Genomic DNA, 19,104 nt, shown 5'->3' with positions numbered 1-19,104 from the left:
TAGTTTTAGTTAGTTATTTGACGCTATAGAAAAAGGATGCGACATAATCACAATGCCATGCCAATCGTTCTGAAAGTTGTAAAAACAACAATTGAGAAATAAGCATTTCCTTGTAACTGGTGGATTAATGGACAGTATTAATTTAACCAAAAAGCGAGTGAGTCTGGAGGAACTATGGTTGGGTCATCGATTTTGTGGCTCCGCCTGTCTTCACTCTCGGACCGTACTGTAAAGTCTCTGGCTCCAAACTCGCAAGATGGCGCTGCCCGTATCCCCCGGAAAATAGCGTCAGTCTGGCCCATCCAAGGAAGCGGTGACACGTTGTGCATATTTATATACAGTCTATGCACCAAATGCAGAGAGAATAAGCAGGAGCTGAAGGCCTGCAGACCTCTATGGGATTGTCCACAAAAAAAATACTTTGATTTTTCTTTTCTGCAACTTCTGAACCACTAAATGTGGGCACAGGTAAAAGAGATTTATCTTCCACTGTTGTTTCTTTCTGCCTTCTATTGCGGTGCAACCATTCATTTATTTCAAAGTGAATGTGCAGAGGCACGGTGTAACTGTCCAAATACCTGTGGTCTGCACTGTAGAGTCCTGTCTCATCGCTGTCTCGAAGCCATTACTCTCTTTGGCGGAGCAGCTTACACTTCCACAAAGAAGGTTAAATACAACTGGTACAAAAAGATAATAAGCCGCGGCTGCGTCCTGTGTTTCCAGTGCCTCAGCGCTCTGTTTTCTTGAAGGTCAGTGCTGTCAAGACGGCTCTGTGTCGCTACAGAAAGTTCAAGAGCTGAACTTGATGTGAAACACGAGTGAATTACGTATGTGACATGATTTCTCCGTTATGATTTACACGTGTTTCAAAAATTAGACGAGTAATAGATACATTAAAGTCATTTTAGTGTTTTAGGGCCTTTAATGGAAAACGTTAACACTGCTGCAAAGGCTGAGGACGTACTTAACATTTGTAGGTTTGTTTTGCTGGTCAGAAGTGTATTTTTCTTCTTATCATGGATCTCTGACCAAATTTAGTATAATATGACGCCAATATTGCCTTTTCTTGATAAATAAAATGTCTCTGTACTACATACCTGTGGCCAGATAAAACAGACTGAAAGGCATTATGGGGTAATTTACCAAACCACATCTTGTGGTAGAAGATGATGCATGTTTAAGGAGAGTAGCACTTTATGACATTCAGGTGGATTTAAAAAAGCTTATGTGAAGGCAGGAGGACCGCTGTGGTTTGGGCAAGGGATGAACTTCGTCCTGTAAATAGCATTTAGGCTGCAGAATAAATACAGTATGAAGCAATAGTAAATAGTAAAGAATCACTCTTACATTAATAGACATTAGTAAGCAGTTTATAAATACAGTTATACATGCTTTATTTCATACTATACTAATGAACATGTTATCATTTATTAACTAAATTTTAAAGTAACCAGTTATTAAGGAGTTATCAATGGTTCATAAAGTCCAGTAGAAAGTGTAAGTAATGATTAATAAACTATTTAAATGTACATTTATGCATCTTTATATTTACACATGCTAATAGTTAATAAGCATGTGTTGTTATAAATTGTTTATAAATGATTAATTCAGGTAGTTTTAAACCATTTGGTAGTTTTTAGTAAAGTATTTCTGTGAGCTAATCTAAAGTGAGGACTATCTATGCCTCATGAAGCATTTATAAAGGAGATTTAAAGGCTCGGTTATCGAGACAAACACCAAGCAGAGTAATCCAGAAATATATGATCCAGTTCAATTCACTTTTATTTATATAGCGTCAATAGCCCAGCCTGAAACCCTCAGAGAAAGCCTGAAGGCGACTGTGTCAAGGAAAAACTCCCTTTTAACAGGAAGAAACCTTGAGCAGAACCTCAAGCTCATATGAAGGGACCCATCTGCCTATGGCCGGAAATATATGATCTAGTTCAATTCAGTTTTATTTATATAGCGTCAATAACAATACAAATTGTCTCAAGATGCTTTACAACATCTGGTCTGAAACCCCCAGAGCAAGCCTGAAGGCAACGGTGTCAAGGAAGAGACCTTGAGCAGAACCTCAAGCCCATATGGAGCCTCAAACCCATCCGCCTAAGGCCGACCGGGTAGAAACAGAAAAGACAGAGAAGAGAGCAGCAGGAGGAACGAGATAAACATACATCTGTCATAGATACATACATCTGACTAAGTTTGATAATGAATATAAATAAAGCTGTTAGCAACAGAAGTTGTTCTATCACATGTGAGTTAGCTGCTACAATGATTGAATATAAGAGGAATCATAGCCAGGTTGGAGGATTGTTCATTTAGGTAGGAGTGGATAACTGCAGGCGGCCATGAAGAGTGGATGGGTTGATGAGGACAACAACAACAGATGGAGCTCCACAGGTCAGAGGAACTCACAAGAAGATGGAGGAGGAGGTTAACGTGCTATACAGTAGTGCCACAGAACTGCATGAGTAGTAATAGAGAGATTAGAGAGAGATTAGATAAGAAATTAGAGGACAGGAGCTCAGTGCCAGAGTAAAGAAATAAGAGGACAGGAGCTCAGTGCCAGAGTAAAGAAATAAGAGGACAGGAGCTCAGTGCCAGAGTAAAGAAATAAGAGGACAGGAGCTCAGTGCCAGAGTAAAGAAATTAGAGGACAGGAGCTCAGTGCCAGAGTAAAGAAATAAGAGGACAGGAGCTCAGTGCCAGAGTAAAGAAATTAGAGGACAGGAGCTCAGTGCCAGAGTAAAGAAATTAGAGGACAGGAGCTCAGTGCCAGAGTAAAGAAATTAGAGGACAGGAGCTCGGTGCGAGAGAGTAGAGAGTAGAGGACATGTGCTCAGTGCAGCGTCCTCCAGCTGCCAAGCCCTAGTGCAGCATAACTATAACTATAAACTGCTTATTAATGTCTATTAATGTAGGAGTAATGCTTTAGAAATTATAATAAAGTATTTACTAATGCTTCATAGTGTGCAGAGATCATAAAGTGTTACCAAAACTTTATAATAACTGGATTTAAACATTATAATGCTGTTGTAAGTCCTTGCATTAGGTTGTGTCGAGACATTTAAGGATCTGTCTGTACTCTGTGTGTCTCTGATGTTGACTGGTCCAGGGTCACACCGGAGCGCCTCGCCCTCCTCTCAGAGTTTCATTACAGCCACAGTAGGATGCCACAGTACATATGTACAACAGACTGATTGAACCTTCTCCTCCTCTGCTTTCTGCCCGCCTCTCGTTTGATGTCTCTTTCCTTTCACCGCCCTTTATTTTTTCATCTCCGTCCCCCCACTGCCACTTATTTTTCTGTTTTCCTTCCGTCTTCACTCCTGTCCTGTCTGGATTCCTATCATCTTTTGACTTTAACCCCTTCGTCTTTTTGCCCCCACAGCCAAGCCCAGGAACTCGCTCAACGTCGTGACCGTCCAGGCCGGCACCAAGTCGGTGGTGGTTGCGAGGTGCGAAGCGGTGGATGGGAAACCGGCCGCCTCCATCAAGTGGCTGGACTCGCTCGGCGGCAACCACTCAACCAGCACCACGAACGGGCCAGATGGCACGGTGACGGTTCGCAGCGAGTATCGGCTGGTCCCCACTGCAGCGGACAACGGCAGGGAGGTGACCTGCATGGTTGAGCAGAGGACACAGGACCGGCCTTGGGTTGACACTGTCAAGCTGTCTGTGGAGTGTAAGGAACACACACATACCAGATTACATACATTTATTTTCACTACATTGTCCTCTTGAATATAACTATGAATGGTGCATAGCTGGAGGACTCTCAAAGATCATGAGACCTCAAAGATAAGTGACTTGCAGAGAACCTTTAGGCCTTAGCTTTGCCATAAGGGACCTTCACCACTAATCCAGGGAGATTTTCCTCAAGTGTTTCTATAATATCTGTACATGAAGTCCATCAGACCTGCAGAAACACGTCTGGGATCATGATGTGTATGAGCGCAGACTGATGCTGACGTGAAGGTCAGAATCAAAATGATCTTTATTGTTGATGCACACAAGGATTTTGGTGGTCCACAATGCACAGGAAACATACAGCATATACACCGATCTGCCACAACATTATGACCACTGACAGGAGAATTAAATAACATTGACCATCTTGGGACAATTCAGTGTTCTGCTGGGAAACTTTTGGACTTGGCATTCATTGGTGTGGATGTTACTTAGACATGCAGCACCCACCTAGACCAGACCAGGCACCCCCACCCCATAGCAATGACGCTCCTTGATGGCAGCAGGATGCAGCCTGACACAGACACACACACAAAAACACTTTAGGAACAACTAAAAAAAAAAAACATGAAGAACAGCACAAGGTGTTGACCTGGCCTCCAAATTCACTAGATCCCAAACTGATCAAGCATCTGTGGGATGATCCACAGAGGCCCCTCTCCTCAAAGCCCCCCCCCCCCCCCCCCCCCCCATTAAGAACATTCTGTTGCCAGACACCACAGGACACCCTCAGAAGGCCCATGTCCATTCTCTGATGACTTTTTTGGAGGTGCAAGTGAGACCTACACAATATTAGGAAGGTGGTCATAATGTTATGCCAGATTGGTGTATATGGGAATGAGAATTAGTGTATGTTTACCACACGTTTACCTGCCTAACTAGTATGTTAACTAGTGCAAGAGCCTTTTACTACATGCGATACGCATAATAATACTAGTAATATTATAATCTTTTGTTGATTAGATTAAGGGTCTCTGTGTCCCTCCGCTGTTTCTCTGCAGTTGTTCATTTCTAAGCAGGCTGAGACAAATGTGTCTTTCCAGATTCCATGACGGATAAAACAGACGTGTGTAGTAACTCTCGGCGTTGAACTCAAACAGCGCTTATGAAGTCGACTGCACAAAATGACCCACGCTCGACAGAATTTTCATCTTTTTTTTTTTATTCTTTTAAGGACCTGTGGCCCTCAGCAGTACGGGAAAAAACCGAACGTGTTTACACACAAATGCGCACACACACACACACACACACGCTGCTTTCATTTAATCCATTAAATTCCATTCTAATTTACATGGGATTAAGATATTACACCGGTTCAGCGTGGCTTTAAAGAGATTTAGGGATGCTGACGGCGTCGTCTCAACTGTGACCTTGCTGTCGTTTACTGCAAAGATGGAACAGATTGTCTTTGTTCCGCCTCCTGTTTTAATCTCCAAATTTTTACATGCATACAAACACACACACACGCACACACAAAACGTTGGCGTACATGCACAGTCAAACAGCCTGTCAAGCTGTTGGGAGAAATAACGAGGAATACATACAAGAAGACAAGACTCCTGGCTGTACGCGAAACCACATACGCAGGGAAACGCCTGCCCATCAAGCTGCCAGATTGTCATTACTGGCTTCTGAAAGACACGTACATCTGATCTATGAGATTTAGCATCTATACTGTACGTGTGTGCATAAATTGCGTAGGCGTTTATGCACATGGACCGTATATAAAGTGTGTAGGCAGACGGCCGTGCGCACACAAACTAGTCGGTGTAACCGCGAGGACTCTTGTTTCTGCAGCCCAAACTTGAAACCTGATTCAGGCCAACCCTTCGTCACGTGAGGAAACATCCTCAAGCTAAATACTCGCAAAAGACAGAAGACCTTCGGCACACGCTCGTGCACGCTGTGATTCATCGCTGTGTGTGTGTGTGTTAGTTTAGTGACGGTGTGAGAGATCATGTCTCCTGTCTGCTGTGTAACGCACATCAGTTTTCACAGGTCAGCGCTCTCTAGGAAGAACACACACATCACACTTCACCTCACCGCTTTGACACGCTGTCCTCTCCTCTGACTCTCTCTCTCTCACCGTCTGTACGTTTTTAACAACACGAAGTTAAAGGAAGCCACTGAAAGCCTTTTGTCTTCCTTTAACTTCCTACACACATTTTGTTTGACTTGATTTTAACGCCAGGCAGGAGTGAACTGATATTCTTGACTGTTTGATAAACAGCGACATGGGAGTAGATTTCAAGCCCGGCCCCATCCCACTCCTGCAAAATAGTCTTGGTCCCATTCAATTTCCGACTGAGAAAACAGGGGTTTATTTTTTATGGTCTTATACTAAAGTTAATTTTACTGTAGTTCACTGATGCAACATGCTGCCATTTTACATATGTTACGTATGCATCAGACTTCATGTTGGAAAAGAGAACTGCGCAGCTGAAGATTAACTGCTAGCTGCCATGCTAGCCCATTAGCATGCTTATTTGCACAACTACAGACGTTGTGACGTTTCAAGTATTTAAGCGTCAGTACAAGGGATGAGCAGCTGTGTAGCAATTGCCATAATATAACAAGCACTCAAGGAGAGAAGTCACATATTATTTCCAACAAGCCTCTCAGAAACCACAGATTCAATCAACAAGCTTTTAGAAGCTAAATGATCCACTCTGAAGCATCGTGATTTAGTTGAGACGAATAGTTAAAACCGATGGCCGTATTTTCTGTTGATGAGCAACAGGAAAGCCACAACATTATGACCACTGACAGGAGAAGTAAATAACATTGACCATTGTGTGACAATTCAATATTCTGCAGGGAAACTTCTGGACCTGGCATTCATTGGTGTGGATGTTACTTAGACATGTGGCGCCCACCTAGACCAGACCAGGCACCCCCACCCCATAGCAATGACACTCCTTGATGGCAGCAGCCATCCCCAGCAGGATGCAGCCTGACACAGACACACACACACAAACACTTTAGGAACAACTAAAAAAAAAACATGAAGAACAGCACAAGGTGTTGACCTGGCCTCCAAATTCACTAGATCCCAAACTGATCAAGTATCTGTGGGATGATCCACAGAGGCCCCTCCCTTCAAAGTCCCCCACTAACAACATTCTGTTGCCAGACACTACAGGACACCCTCAGAAGGCCCATGTCCATTCTCTGATGAGTCACCACAAGGGAGACCTGCACAATATTAGGAAGGTGGTCATAATGCTATACCGGATCAGTGTATAGGCCTTTTCCTGGATTTACAACAGTGCCCTCGTTATTCTGAGCAAGCCAGATGACATGAAACATCTCAGTAAATCTCCATTTGGTCTATTTCACTGGTAGCAAATGAAATTTAAAGATAACTTAAAGTCACCACTTGTTGTCTTTCAGACTCCCCCTCTGTGTCCATAGAGGGCTACGACAATAACTGGTACGTCGGCCGTCCAGATGCCGAGCTGACCTGCGTGGCCAACGCCAACCCTGCACCGAGCACCATCACCTGGACTGTGTAAGAGCCGCACTCGGTCCATCTGTTCAGTCCGTTTGTCTCCCTCAGAAAGAGTTTCTATTTATAGCTCTAATCACGACAGAAACGTGACGAACAAACTTCTTCTTCTTCTTTTTCTTTTTCGCTTTAGTGATAATTTCAGAGTGAATTTTTTCGATAAGCACAAACGCTCCTAACATCTCGTCCTGATGGACAGATGGCTCGTTGTGATGTGTGTGTGTGTGTGTGGTTTTCTTGATGAATACTGAGCAGGGAGACATAGCGGCTGTTCACATGTCTGTGATTTTTCTCACATTAATCGTGTCTTTTAATATCGCAGCCACACACTGTGTCTTTTTTTCAGTTTTTCATCTCCATCTATCTTTTCTCTGTTTCTTCTTTTTATTCATTTTCCTCTCCCTCTTTCTCTCTCATCAAATTATCTTTTGATTTTCCATCGCCTCATGTGATTTTATTCAATATATTTCAACATATGGTCGTTTTCCTTTTTCATCTCTTTTTCAATTTCTCTCTCTTTTTTCTTCTTATCAATCCCGTCGCTTTCTCCTCACTTTTGCGCCTCTTTCCTCCCCGCCCTGCAGGGCCTCGGGTCCTCTGCCGGAGACGGTGAAGGTGGACGGCAGCAGGCTGACGGTGAAGAAGGTCGACGAAGCCGTCAACACCACCTTCATCTGCGAGGTCAAGAACAAGCACGGGGCCAGCAGGCACCAGATCACCACCTTTGTCAGCGGTGAGTCTTTCAAACGATGCACACGCGCCCGCTCTGCGCGCAGGGGAAGTGCGAACACAAGTAGAGATCCTCCTATATTTACACACAAACACACACAGGTGACACAGCACAGCATCCCATCAAACGCAACAGGGAGGATTCTCAAACGGCATGCAAACACTGCCTGCACGCACGTACCGTGAGTCGTGCAAGTTCCCAGATGTTGCTAACGTTATCCCGTGCAGGCGTGTGCACACAGATGGACATTTGCATGCACGTACGTTCAACTTCCGTCCTCCAGCAGGCAGATACACTCGCACACATGCATGCACCAAAACAGAACAAAGAAAAAAAAACACAGGACTCTCTCTCTCACATGCACACATGCTGGGATCAGGGCTGATCTGAGAGCTGCAGGGATGTCGGCCTGGAATGTTTTCCTCTTCGCCGGCGAACTTTCGGCAACTCACAGTGTGGAGGCTTTTGATTGGCCCTTTCCCCCACAGCAGGGTCAAACTGCAGGACAACGGGCCAGTGTTGATAACTTTCAGATTCAAACCACTACTCTTGAAATCGCGGGTTGTAAAAACCACGCAGCAAACTGGGAAACTGTGGCTCTGCTGGATGTAAATTAAATGAAAGTTGTGGTGGTGTGAGTTTGAGAGTGAGGCCCTCATTAGGGTGTTTTTTTGGCCCTGCAGTGGATTTGATGGTGTTGGGATATGTTGGAGGATTTCCAAATTCTTCCAAGGGTTCAAGTTGGTGTGAGCCAGTTTGCCCAGATTTCCTTTCCTCTTTTTTTTTACCTTTTCCTTTCTATTCCACATTATTTTTCTTACTAACACTTCCTAAACATGAGCGCTTTATTATTTCTTCTTTCATTTTTTCTCCTTACCTTTGAATTTCGCCCCTCCGTCTGGTAAGAGTACGGTGATTGTGTCTGCATGCCGCCTCCATCTTTCTGCTGGGTCTTGACTTTTACCAGCCCGGTGATTGGGCTGCCGTTGCCACAGGTCGGTCAGGGGGTTTCTTTCTTTTCCTTTGCCCTCTGACGCTTTCACACATTGATCCGACACACACACACACACACACATCTCTCTGCACTCAAACCCAGGAACATGTTCTCATGCTGAAACGCCTCAATGCACATCAGCGGGCAGACCTAGAAACCTGTTAGTGTCTTTTTTTTTGTCTTTTTTTTTATCACTGTATGTGTTTCCAGAGTGTTGCACTCGCCGAAGCCTGCTTGACTGGTCAAAAAAAGATTTTCTTCCTTCTTCTATCATATTTTTTTGTGGAATTAGATAAAACAATCACAGCAAAACAACATAAAATAGAATAAATGGTACACTCTTTTGCCAAAAAGACAGCGAGAAAGCTACATTTAGAAAAATCCGTGGGAAATCGGAGCTGGAGATTTGAATTGTCTCCTCTGAGAACAAAGATGCTTTGTAGCCGGGCGGTGTGCTGGGAGTGTGGGAGGTTCAGAAGTGGCTAAGCTGCTACTGTTCTTGCTGGAAGCGTAGCATTGTGACTGACTCAAAGTATCAGGGAGGGTACGCTTTCCCCCTTCGAGCACAAACACACACACGCATGCATATAACACCCGTAACGTAACGCTTAAACACACTGAAATCCTCTCCAGACACATGTTGAATCGCCGCGCAGTCCGTGCACACGCTTTGAGGGACTCGCTCACACAAATGTTTTATCTTCCTAAGTACTTGAGATCAAGCCCAGATTTTGTGATTCACCCTCCCGTGTGTTAAACGCGTCCGCCGTGTTTTCTCTGGTTTGCTTGTGTTTCTAGTAAAACAACTAGACGGGTGCGAAGTAAAAAAACATTAATCTCTCGGTTTAAAACAATTACCGATACAAGGTGAACGCCAGAACGAAGCAGGCGTGCTGTGGGCTCCCAGAGCACTTTGCTGAATGTGTGTTGCGTTTTAGCGAAGAGCAGATAAGAGCGACCTTGACAACGCTGTGAATTTGTATACAAGAGCCTCCTCAGACGCCCTGCCTTGCTTGTTCTTGTTATTTTCCTCGTACTGTGCTTTTCTTTTGTGGTTGTTTTTGCTGTTTCAGATGTAATGAGTCCACAAAATATCAGCTCAATAGACGCGAGCTTTGGGTAATCTGTATAAACAGATTTCTGGTTTTGGAATAGGCAGAATCTTTTGGCAAGGGGTGAGATTTTGACTTCCTGGTGTCCATTGATAGGCCGGGAAGTGTTCCCCGATTACATATTTGAGCGGCCTTAGCTTGCTTGTATGGAAGTAAACGTTGTGGATGGCGTGAGAGGCAAACCACCACCAGCCTGTCATACCTTGTTAGCAAAGAAGCTAACACATCACTCAACGTTAAATGCCACTAAGATTAAATATAAACAATGACCGACACATACTACGGCACACAGCCCTGAAACATCAGCCGTTGGGTTCCCAGATTAAGCTTTGTCTGACCAGGTGCACCATAATTAAAAAGTCATTCTTTTAAGGTCTTAGATGATAATCATATATCCCCATAAAGTAGATCTGAGTTTGTTATGGTTTTTTAATCCTTTACCACTATACTGCAGCCTAAGACACAGGTCAAGCATAACATTATGACCACCTTCCTAATATTGTCTAGGTCTCCCTTGTGCCTCCAAAACAGTTGTGACTCATCAGAGAATGGACATGGACATTCTGAGGGTGCCCTGTGGTGTCTGGCAACAGGATGTTGTTAGTGGGGGGGCCTTTGAGGGGAGGGGCCTCTGTGGATCATCCCACAGATACTCAATCAGTTTGGGATCTAGTGAATTTGGAGGCCAGGTCAACACCTTGTGCTGTTCTTCATGTTTTTTTTAGTTGTTCCTAAAGTGTTTGTGTGTCTGTGTCAGGCTGCATCCTGCTGGGGATGGCTGCTGCCATCAAGGAGTGTCACTGCTATGGGGTGGGGGTGCCTGGTCTGGTCTAGGTGGGTGCTACATGTCTAAGTAACATCCACATGAATCAATGCAAGGTCCAAAAGTTTCCCGGCAGAACATTAAAAAACTGTCACAAGATTTTCATAATGTCGTGGCTGATCGGATGAAAAGCAGGTGAACACTGATTTACAACACGTGTCTTTTTAATAATAAATTGGGCAACCGTCTCATTCCTCTGGGCCAGTCATCAGACCCTCGGCCCAGTGTCCATTTTGATTTCCTATCTCTTTCCTCTGGCCTCGTTCTAAAAGAAGCCCAAAGGGAAAACTCGTGACGCTCCAGATGGCCCGTCTGCCACTGGTGGTGAATCACAACAGGAATCCAGCATTTGAGGAAAAGCACCTTTTGTGAAAATCATCCAATGACTCACTCACTAACATGTGTGATAATAATGAATGCACACGGCAGCAGTTAAACGTCTGGACACAGCGAATTCATTAATCGTGTTATAAGCAAAGCATGCTGCTGCCTGGTCTTTGCAGAAAATTAACATTTGCAAAGAAAGAAAGTGAATCCAGCTCCCTTTGTTTGCATTTTATGATTACCATGCAGCACCGAGCAAAGACATCTTCAGATGTGGTTTTCCGCCTTGATAAGTTTGGTTTTCTTCTCTCTGTCTAACCAGTTCACCGTGGCCTTTCCTACCTCCAATTTTTACAGATCATCTGCTAACAAAATATAGTCCTGGAAATGTCACAACTTCCCGTGAAGCTGCGTCGCTGCGAACGGGGAAAAAAAACCTCAGTGACCCTCGCGTTTCATGCAGGCTGCTCGCTGTGAAACCCTCCCTGTGGTCGGACAGTGGAAACACCGTGTACTGGAGCACAGCGACATTTGAAAACCGTGATCGCCTTTCACTAGCGAGCATGCATTGAGCCAATTAGTTCAGCACAAGACACAGCGGCCGGTTGAGAAACAAGATCATTATCATTGACCCTTCCGCCAAGAACGTTGACAGTAGCAAAGGTCAGCGCAGATGTCTGCTGCTGCTGCTGCTGCTTCTTCTGCTGTGGAGGCTGGAGCTAAAATTAATAAAACCGTGGCTTGGCATGCAGTGGTGTGGTTCGACCGGGCCTCGCAGGAAATGTGAGATTAGTTTAATGTGAGCGTAAGACGACTATGCCTTTTGTTTTAACTTTAAAGCGCAGGGATCCGAGAAGAAAACCGTCTCAGTTCATGGTTTTTTGATCGCAGCGATTCATCTTTTGTTGCCGTCGCCAATCCATCGCCTGCCTCCGACTGCAGCGATAGAAGCCCGTTCCAGTCTCTCAGCGTGAGATCTAAATTGTCAGGCACGTAAGGCCCCGGCTCTCGATAATGTAACGGTTAATACCCCAACACACCCCGGTAATTTCCCTGCCGAGAAATGTTAACGGCCTCTCTCTGTTCTGTTAAATGGTAGATTAAAGCATCGCGCCGTCTTGGTTTTTCTGGTGCCGCCGAGCAGCCATCACCTGTCACGACTGGGTCCGTGGACTTAGAAGGTGGAGGAGGTTTCACGAGAAAAATAAAGTGATGGGAGGGAGGGATGAGGAAGATGAGAAAGGGGATGAAGAAGAGCTGAAGAAAGAGCATGGATGGCACTTGGAGGCTTTTCGAGAGACCTAATAGACACACAGAGAGTCACCGACACACTCACACAGTCTCTCATCTGCGCCGAGCTCTCAGGAATAAATGCTACTAGAGTCGAGCTCGCGATTTTAGTGGTTTGCTGACGAGAGCGAAATGTGTACGGCGACCTCCTACCACTCAACACACATATATATATAAAACGCACACACACACACACACACACACACACGCACTCCACAGCCCCACCCTCAGTCCCGTCCGATGCCAGATATGCATGGCTCGCTTGGTTGCCACGGCGCCAGCTGGATCTGCCCAGCGCACCGTTCACAGAGGGAGTCGGAGTGGATGTTGGCAGGGAGAAAAAAAGAAAAAATGATTGGACTAGAGGATGGGAGGGGATATGAGCTGGACGGTGGGCAGCAGAATAAAGACAGAGAGATTGCAGAAGGGCTGAAATCTGAGATAAAGGCGAGTGTTCGGGCCGGGGAGGAGGGCGAGGGGTGGGGGGCGGAAGAGCGGAGTGATGGAGGAGAATAAACAGAGGTGACAGCAGGAGAGGAGTTGCAGGAAAGTCCTCTGAAAACTGTGATGACTTCTGGTCCAGTTTCAAAGAGCGAGCTGGCAGGAGGCTGCGACCCCCTCTGTCCTCTCCCCCTCTGTCCATCACCCAACCCCACCCCTCCATACAAAAAAAAGTCCTTTCATGGGGAGTCCAGCTGGCACTGGGCTGGGGGCTGTTGTTGCTGTTCAAGCAGACACACACATACATTCAAGCCCTTATTCACACACACAGTTACTGTTGCATCCGAGAGAACCAGCGGAGAAGCATTTCCTGGATCGCCCGCGGCTGGCGAGATAGCTGTCCGCTGGAAAGACGTGTTCTCACTTTGTAGACGCACACGCAGCGGATTCGCACGGACGAACTGCACCGTGCAGCTCTGCGCGTGAAATAATCAGAGGATGTAGCCGCGGGGGGGGGAAGAGCTGGCACCGACGCTCTCTGACTCACGACCCCGACTGTCCTCTGCACGGGATTAATGAACATACTGTATGCACACAAACCCAGACGAGGAAGGGGTTAAGGAAGAGTTTTAACGGGGTCACATATTTTAAAGCACTTAACATTTTCTACTCCGTGTTTTGCAGCAATCAGTAAAATGTTTCGCAATATCTTGTTTTGTCGGACCAAAATCGTACGCGAGAAGCTAAAATAAACAAAAAGAAAGGGCTCAACATGTTGAAATAGAGAAGTAGAAGATTCGAATTTAAGTTTCACACCTCTGCGGTGCTGATGCCATGGTGGGGTTACTCAAACATACTGTACAACGTGTCTCAATAAAAGCAACAGAAAACAAACGAAGGGAGAACACTGCGGCTAAAAATACCACGCTGTGACAGTTACGCAGTGCAGACTTCTGTCTCACACACACTTGGAGACGTGACCCGTCGGCTAACGTCTCTGCGTCTCTTCGGGGGCCTCCAGCTAAGCTCACGCGTTGCTGCAATAACAGACAGGAAGTGTCCGCCTGTTTAGACTTCCAGTCAGATCTCATCTGATCTCATATCGAAATTGAGCTGATTCAGTTTCCTCCCGTCTGGGTCCCAGGCCACGAGACTGTGACCATGGATGTGGATGTTAAGTTTGGTTATGCTATAACTGAGTTGAAGTTTCCCCATCAGATCTGTTAGTACTCTGTTACTCAAACTGTCAAACTGTTGTTGCCGTATTATTGCGTGCTTCCTGCGTTTGACTGGTCTCTCTTTATGCATGCAAACAGCTGTGATTCATTTAGTCAGTATTTGGCAAATGGCATTTCGGTGATCTCTTGTTTTTGATATTCTTGTTTAAATACTGTAAGAATTTGGAGTGGGACGCAGAAGGAGAGACGTTCAAGACTGCAGAAATATGAGATGAATTACAAGTGACGGATCTCCTCTGTGTGGTCTCTCCACAGCTGAGGCGTCCCATAGAAAAGGATTCAGAAACCAGTGTTGTTATATGTGAAGTACACCGATCAGGCATAACATTATGACCACCTTCCTTACACGTTACCCAGTCTATATCATATCGGCAATCCTTTCTTGTGTGTATAAACGTCTGTTTTGCTCCTTTATAACTAGAGACAATAGTGATTTAGTGCTCATTAAAACTTTTCCAGTTGCTCTTAAACCAGTGTAGATGTTGAGCACTCGGTTTAAACTCTGGTAGTTATTGTTAAAGTGCAAGTATGCACCGATCAGGCATAACATTATGACCACCTTCCTACTATCGTGCAGGTCTCCCTTGTGCCTCCAAAACAGAATGGACATGGGCCTTCTGAGGGTGTCCTGTGGTGTCTGGCAACAGAATGTTGTTAGTGGGGGGGCCTTTGAGGGGAGGGGCCTCTGTGGATCATCCCACAGATACTTGATCAGTTTGGGATCTAGTGAATTTGGAGGCCAGGTCAACACCTTGTGCTGTTCTTCATGTTTTTTTTTAGTTGTTCCTAAAGTGTTTTTGTGTGTGTGTCTGTGTCAGGTTGCATCTTGCTGGGGATGGCTGCTGCCATCAAGGAGTGTCATTGCTATGGGGTGGGGGTGCCTGGTCTGGTCTAGGTGGGTGCTACATGTCTAAGTAACATCCACACCAATGAATGCCAAGTCCAAAAGTTTCCCAGCAGAACATTAAACTGTCACAAGATGGTCATAATGTTGTGGCTGATTGGTGTAAATGAGCCATTATGCCGTTAAGTGCACGAGAGAAGAAGCTGAGGGTCGGATGGATGAAAAGTTTGAATACAACACTCTACTGGGGTTTTAATGTCTTTCTGAGATTTTAATTGATTGATAAAATAAAAGAATAAATAAATAAAGAGCATGCCGTCGATATCTTTTGTGATCGAATGATAACAAATCCTTTTTCATTTCATAGTGACTCTCAGGCTACATAATTACTGATCTCCTATCAGTCGTGTTGTTCTGACAACTCGGTTGATTCCAAACCTTGGCAGAAACTCGAGGGATGATTTCATCCAGATGAGTTTCATTTCCACACTGAACTGGTTTCGCCGTGCACTCAATCTCCCCAAAAAATGAGAACGAAAGCTCCGCCTGCATATAAAAATATTTCTCAATCGGAAAACAAAGCTGAGGAAATCTGATAGAAACTTCCAGAAATCACAGAAAGCGCTCTGCCGCGACCCCTCGGTTGTGGCTGCCGGGGTCGTGGCCACGCGGGGGTAACGTCTGTCAGGGAGATAAGAGCGGAGTAGAGGGCCTCCGGGCTACGGCTTATCACTCACACAGACCTGGAGGGAATACACAAACACACAAACGCACGTACACATGCAACGCAGGGTGGGGGTATGAAACCTTCCCGCGTGGAGAGATTGGAGGTGGGGGAGGTTTATATCTCACCTCGGCATCACCGGATGCCCAGCAGCCGTTACTTTAGTCTGTTTCTCGATCTGTCTCGCAGCGGGATGACCTTCCAGTCAACAGATTACCGCCGCTGGTGTGTGCGGCGCCAGAGGAAAACAGAGGAAGCTGTGTGAGTTTCCACTGTGTTGTTTATCATTAGCGCTCATTCGGCGACTGACCCGGGGCAATCAAAGGGGGCGCTCGCTGAGGTGTTTGTATTATCGGAGGAGCGGTGTGAAGTAATCACCTCATCTCTAGTTTTCAGTGGTCAACGTCTGTAGCGTAGAGCAGAGGTCTTCAACAGGGGGTCCGTGACCCCTAGAGGGTCCGTGGAGGTACTGCAGGAAGGTCGTGAACGTTTCGGTTGTTAAGATTTATTTTTTTATATCCCCCCCCCCGCTGCAATATTTTCAACAAATTTAAATGTCTTTAAATACATACATAAGAAGGGGGTCCCTGCTCCATCCCTCCGTCAGTTTGGGGGTCCTTGGCCTTAAAGACCCCTGGCGTAGAGGAAAGGCGGGACGTAGATGCCGTAACCTATGTACGTAGCCTACACCAGTTTATACTTGAGTCTGGCTCGCTCTGTAAAAACACCACCCAAACACAAGTCAGCGCCGTGTCTTTTTTAGCAGTCGGGTCAATTTTTGCTTCTACTTCCTGCTTCACTTTCAAGAACTGGGGCGACTGGAACTTTATCCAAAATTTCATCAAAATTTCGCAGAAGACGAGTCATCTTTATTGATCCAAAACAATCAGTGTAAAAAATGTGGAGATGAAGAAGCAGCTGGAAATACTAAAGCGGAAACATGCTACTACCGAGCGGACCAATCACAGCTCTTGTGGTCTGCGCTGTCGCAGCTACAGCGCTAGGGTCTACGTAGGGTCCGGGCTGTCGCCGCAGAAGTCTGAACTGCCTAGGACTCTCTGCACTCACCGGCTGATTCTCTAGCTGCATTGTGGGTAAAATATCCCTTTTGCGACACATTAAACTTTGTTGAGTTGTTTTTAATGTTTCAACCGACATAATTATACGGCATTAGAAACCCCAGATGTGCACGGTATTCATATCATCAGTCGGTGTCAGTTTAAGAGAGTCAAACACAGACGCTTCTTTCTTTTTGAACATTTCCTAATCACACGGGTGAGTCTGAAATCTGTCACAGGAGACGTCCAAATAATCACGTTATTTCTCTTCTCCGACACCTAAATAGACTTTAGTGCAGCACAACCGTAGCACGCTATGTTTTTGAATAGTGGATGAGGATCTCGAGCGTAAACAGGAACATTATGAGGGACCTGGTAAATTCTGACACTTAAGTAGGCAATTATCTGCTCCGTCCCTCACAGTTCTCAAGTAACATGTGAAATGGAGGGCAATTACTCCCCCAGTGCAAGACCGAGGCGACTTCTGCTCAGCGGGGATTTTGAACAATTGTATGCAAGTGCAGTAGACTTTTTATTATTGTTTTCGTTAAAACAAAAATAGGTATTGCTCTGCTGCTATGAAAAGTAGGAAGAATGACATCCTAGTTAGAGCTGCTGATGAGGAAACGAAATCAGAATCGCTGCATCTCGGTGAGCCTGCAGTCACCGCTGAAGAACTTAAATGTCAAATAATACCGCGCGGGATTCACTGCTGACTGTGCATGTTTTGACAATTCGGCAGAATGCACAGTTTGCAGCATTTTGTTTAGCGGGAGATCACAGAACCACCGCGGATACACCCGCCGTACCAGTTCTGTACGTGTCACTGCAACAGCTGCAGGACGATTAAAGGTTGGTCTGATCCGAAGAACGTCGTCTTTTTTAGCCAAAACTGTAATTAACGGGAAGCAAATTGAAATTGGAGCAAAGTAGGTGGATTTGTCGGGAGGTGGTGGGGAGGGATGTCCTATTCTTTGTGGTATGTTCAAAAGTGACACCTAATTAGGATTAGGCCTATAATTAGCTTAAAACACAGAATACTTCCATAGAGCGTAATAGCTGTGAATTTGGTCGAGTGGTTGGGTGGCACAGGAACAAATTAGCGGAATTAACAAAGGGGATTAGACCTTTGATCGACTGAGAATGAACAGAAACAGGGTTCAAGAGGTGACAGCGGGAGGAAAAAGGGGGCGTCCACAGAGTAAAGTCTGGTTATTCCTATTAAGTCTCATTGCTAGATTATTTTCCGGGAAGCAAGCCAAACGGTGGTGTGACTCTTTGAGCAGGCGGCGGAGGGCTCCCCTTTTCTTTTTTTCTTTTTTTTTTTTTTGTCCTTCAACACGGTAGCAGTCCCCACCCGAGACGAAGAATTAAACCGAGATGCAGCGAGGCGTCAGGAACGGAGGGCTTTATTCTGGTGTTTTTGTTCGTTTGTCAGTAGAGGAAGCCGGAGGAAAGAGGAGGCAGACAAAACCCTCCACCAACTGGGATTAAGTAAAGGTCTAGCTCAGATTAAGGAAAATGTTTATTTTTGTAAATCGGGGATTATCCTTCCGTATCTATCATGACACATAAATATTTGCTGACGTAATTTTATTTTTTTTTTGCCCAAGAATTACTAAAGACCATTCTCAAAAGGATGGGTTTGCTTTTTGTTGTATTAAACTGATATTGCGTGACCTTTAATGGACATGTGTGAAGCTCAGAGAGAGAAACTGATGGAGCTTTCTTGAGTATTTCAGTCTTAGCAGTGATGACTTTGTTGTAAATCGACTTCCCAACAACCAAACTCTGATCCGTACTTGGAAACGTATCCGTGCTATCGAAGCGGGATTCATTATTGATTCGCAGTCAGCAGAGTTGTAGCCGAGGTGATGAGGGCGGCTGAGCGTAGCCTATATAGCCTAAATATTTTAAAGAGAGGTCCTTGTTTCTCTACGTTCCTCGCCTAAATATTTTACATTTGGGGCCCGTGCGGGTTGATGCAGTCAAGATTTCAAGACTTTCCCCCTTCATCCCTGCTCCAGTCAACGGAGAAGAAGGGTGAGCTCATGGCTCGGGCTAAGCCAAGCCAAGGCTGCTGCTGGTTTCAATCAGGGTGAGGCAGCATGTGGGTGACCCTTGAATGAACAAGCGAGCATACGCTTACCCGTACAGTGGTGCTGTGCTGTATCCGCCTCCCCTGGGCTTCTTTCCATTTCATCACTTCGCTCTTTTCAGTAGTTGTGGTTTTCTGAATCTGGCCTTCCAAGTCTCAGCTTCTTC

The 19,104-nt window shown here is 45.4% G+C and overlaps 1 protein-coding gene across 3 annotated transcripts in view; it reads left to right on the top strand.

The window, feature by feature from the left end:
- Positions 1-19,104, top strand: part of pvrl2l (PVR cell adhesion molecule related 2 like) — a 326,935-nt gene that overhangs the window by 156,297 nt on the left and 151,534 nt on the right. For all 3 annotated transcript variants that reach the window (XM_084563432.1, XM_084563431.1, XM_084563430.1), the window contains exons 4-6: positions 3,395-3,688; positions 7,147-7,264; positions 7,846-7,994. In XM_084563432.1, coding sequence (XP_084419558.1) covers positions 3,395-3,688; positions 7,147-7,264; positions 7,846-7,994 — 561 coding nt within the window. The remainder of the gene's footprint in view (positions 1-3,394; positions 3,689-7,146; positions 7,265-7,845; positions 7,995-19,104) is intronic.

Source organism: Chelon labrosus, assembly GCF_963514085.1.
Source record: "Chelon labrosus genome assembly, chromosome: 16".
NCBI classification, from domain to species: Eukaryota; Metazoa; Chordata; class Actinopteri; order Mugiliformes; family Mugilidae; genus Chelon; species Chelon labrosus.
The sequence above is the reverse complement of the archived record's forward strand: the minus strand, read 5'-3'. Positions and strand labels throughout refer to the sequence as shown.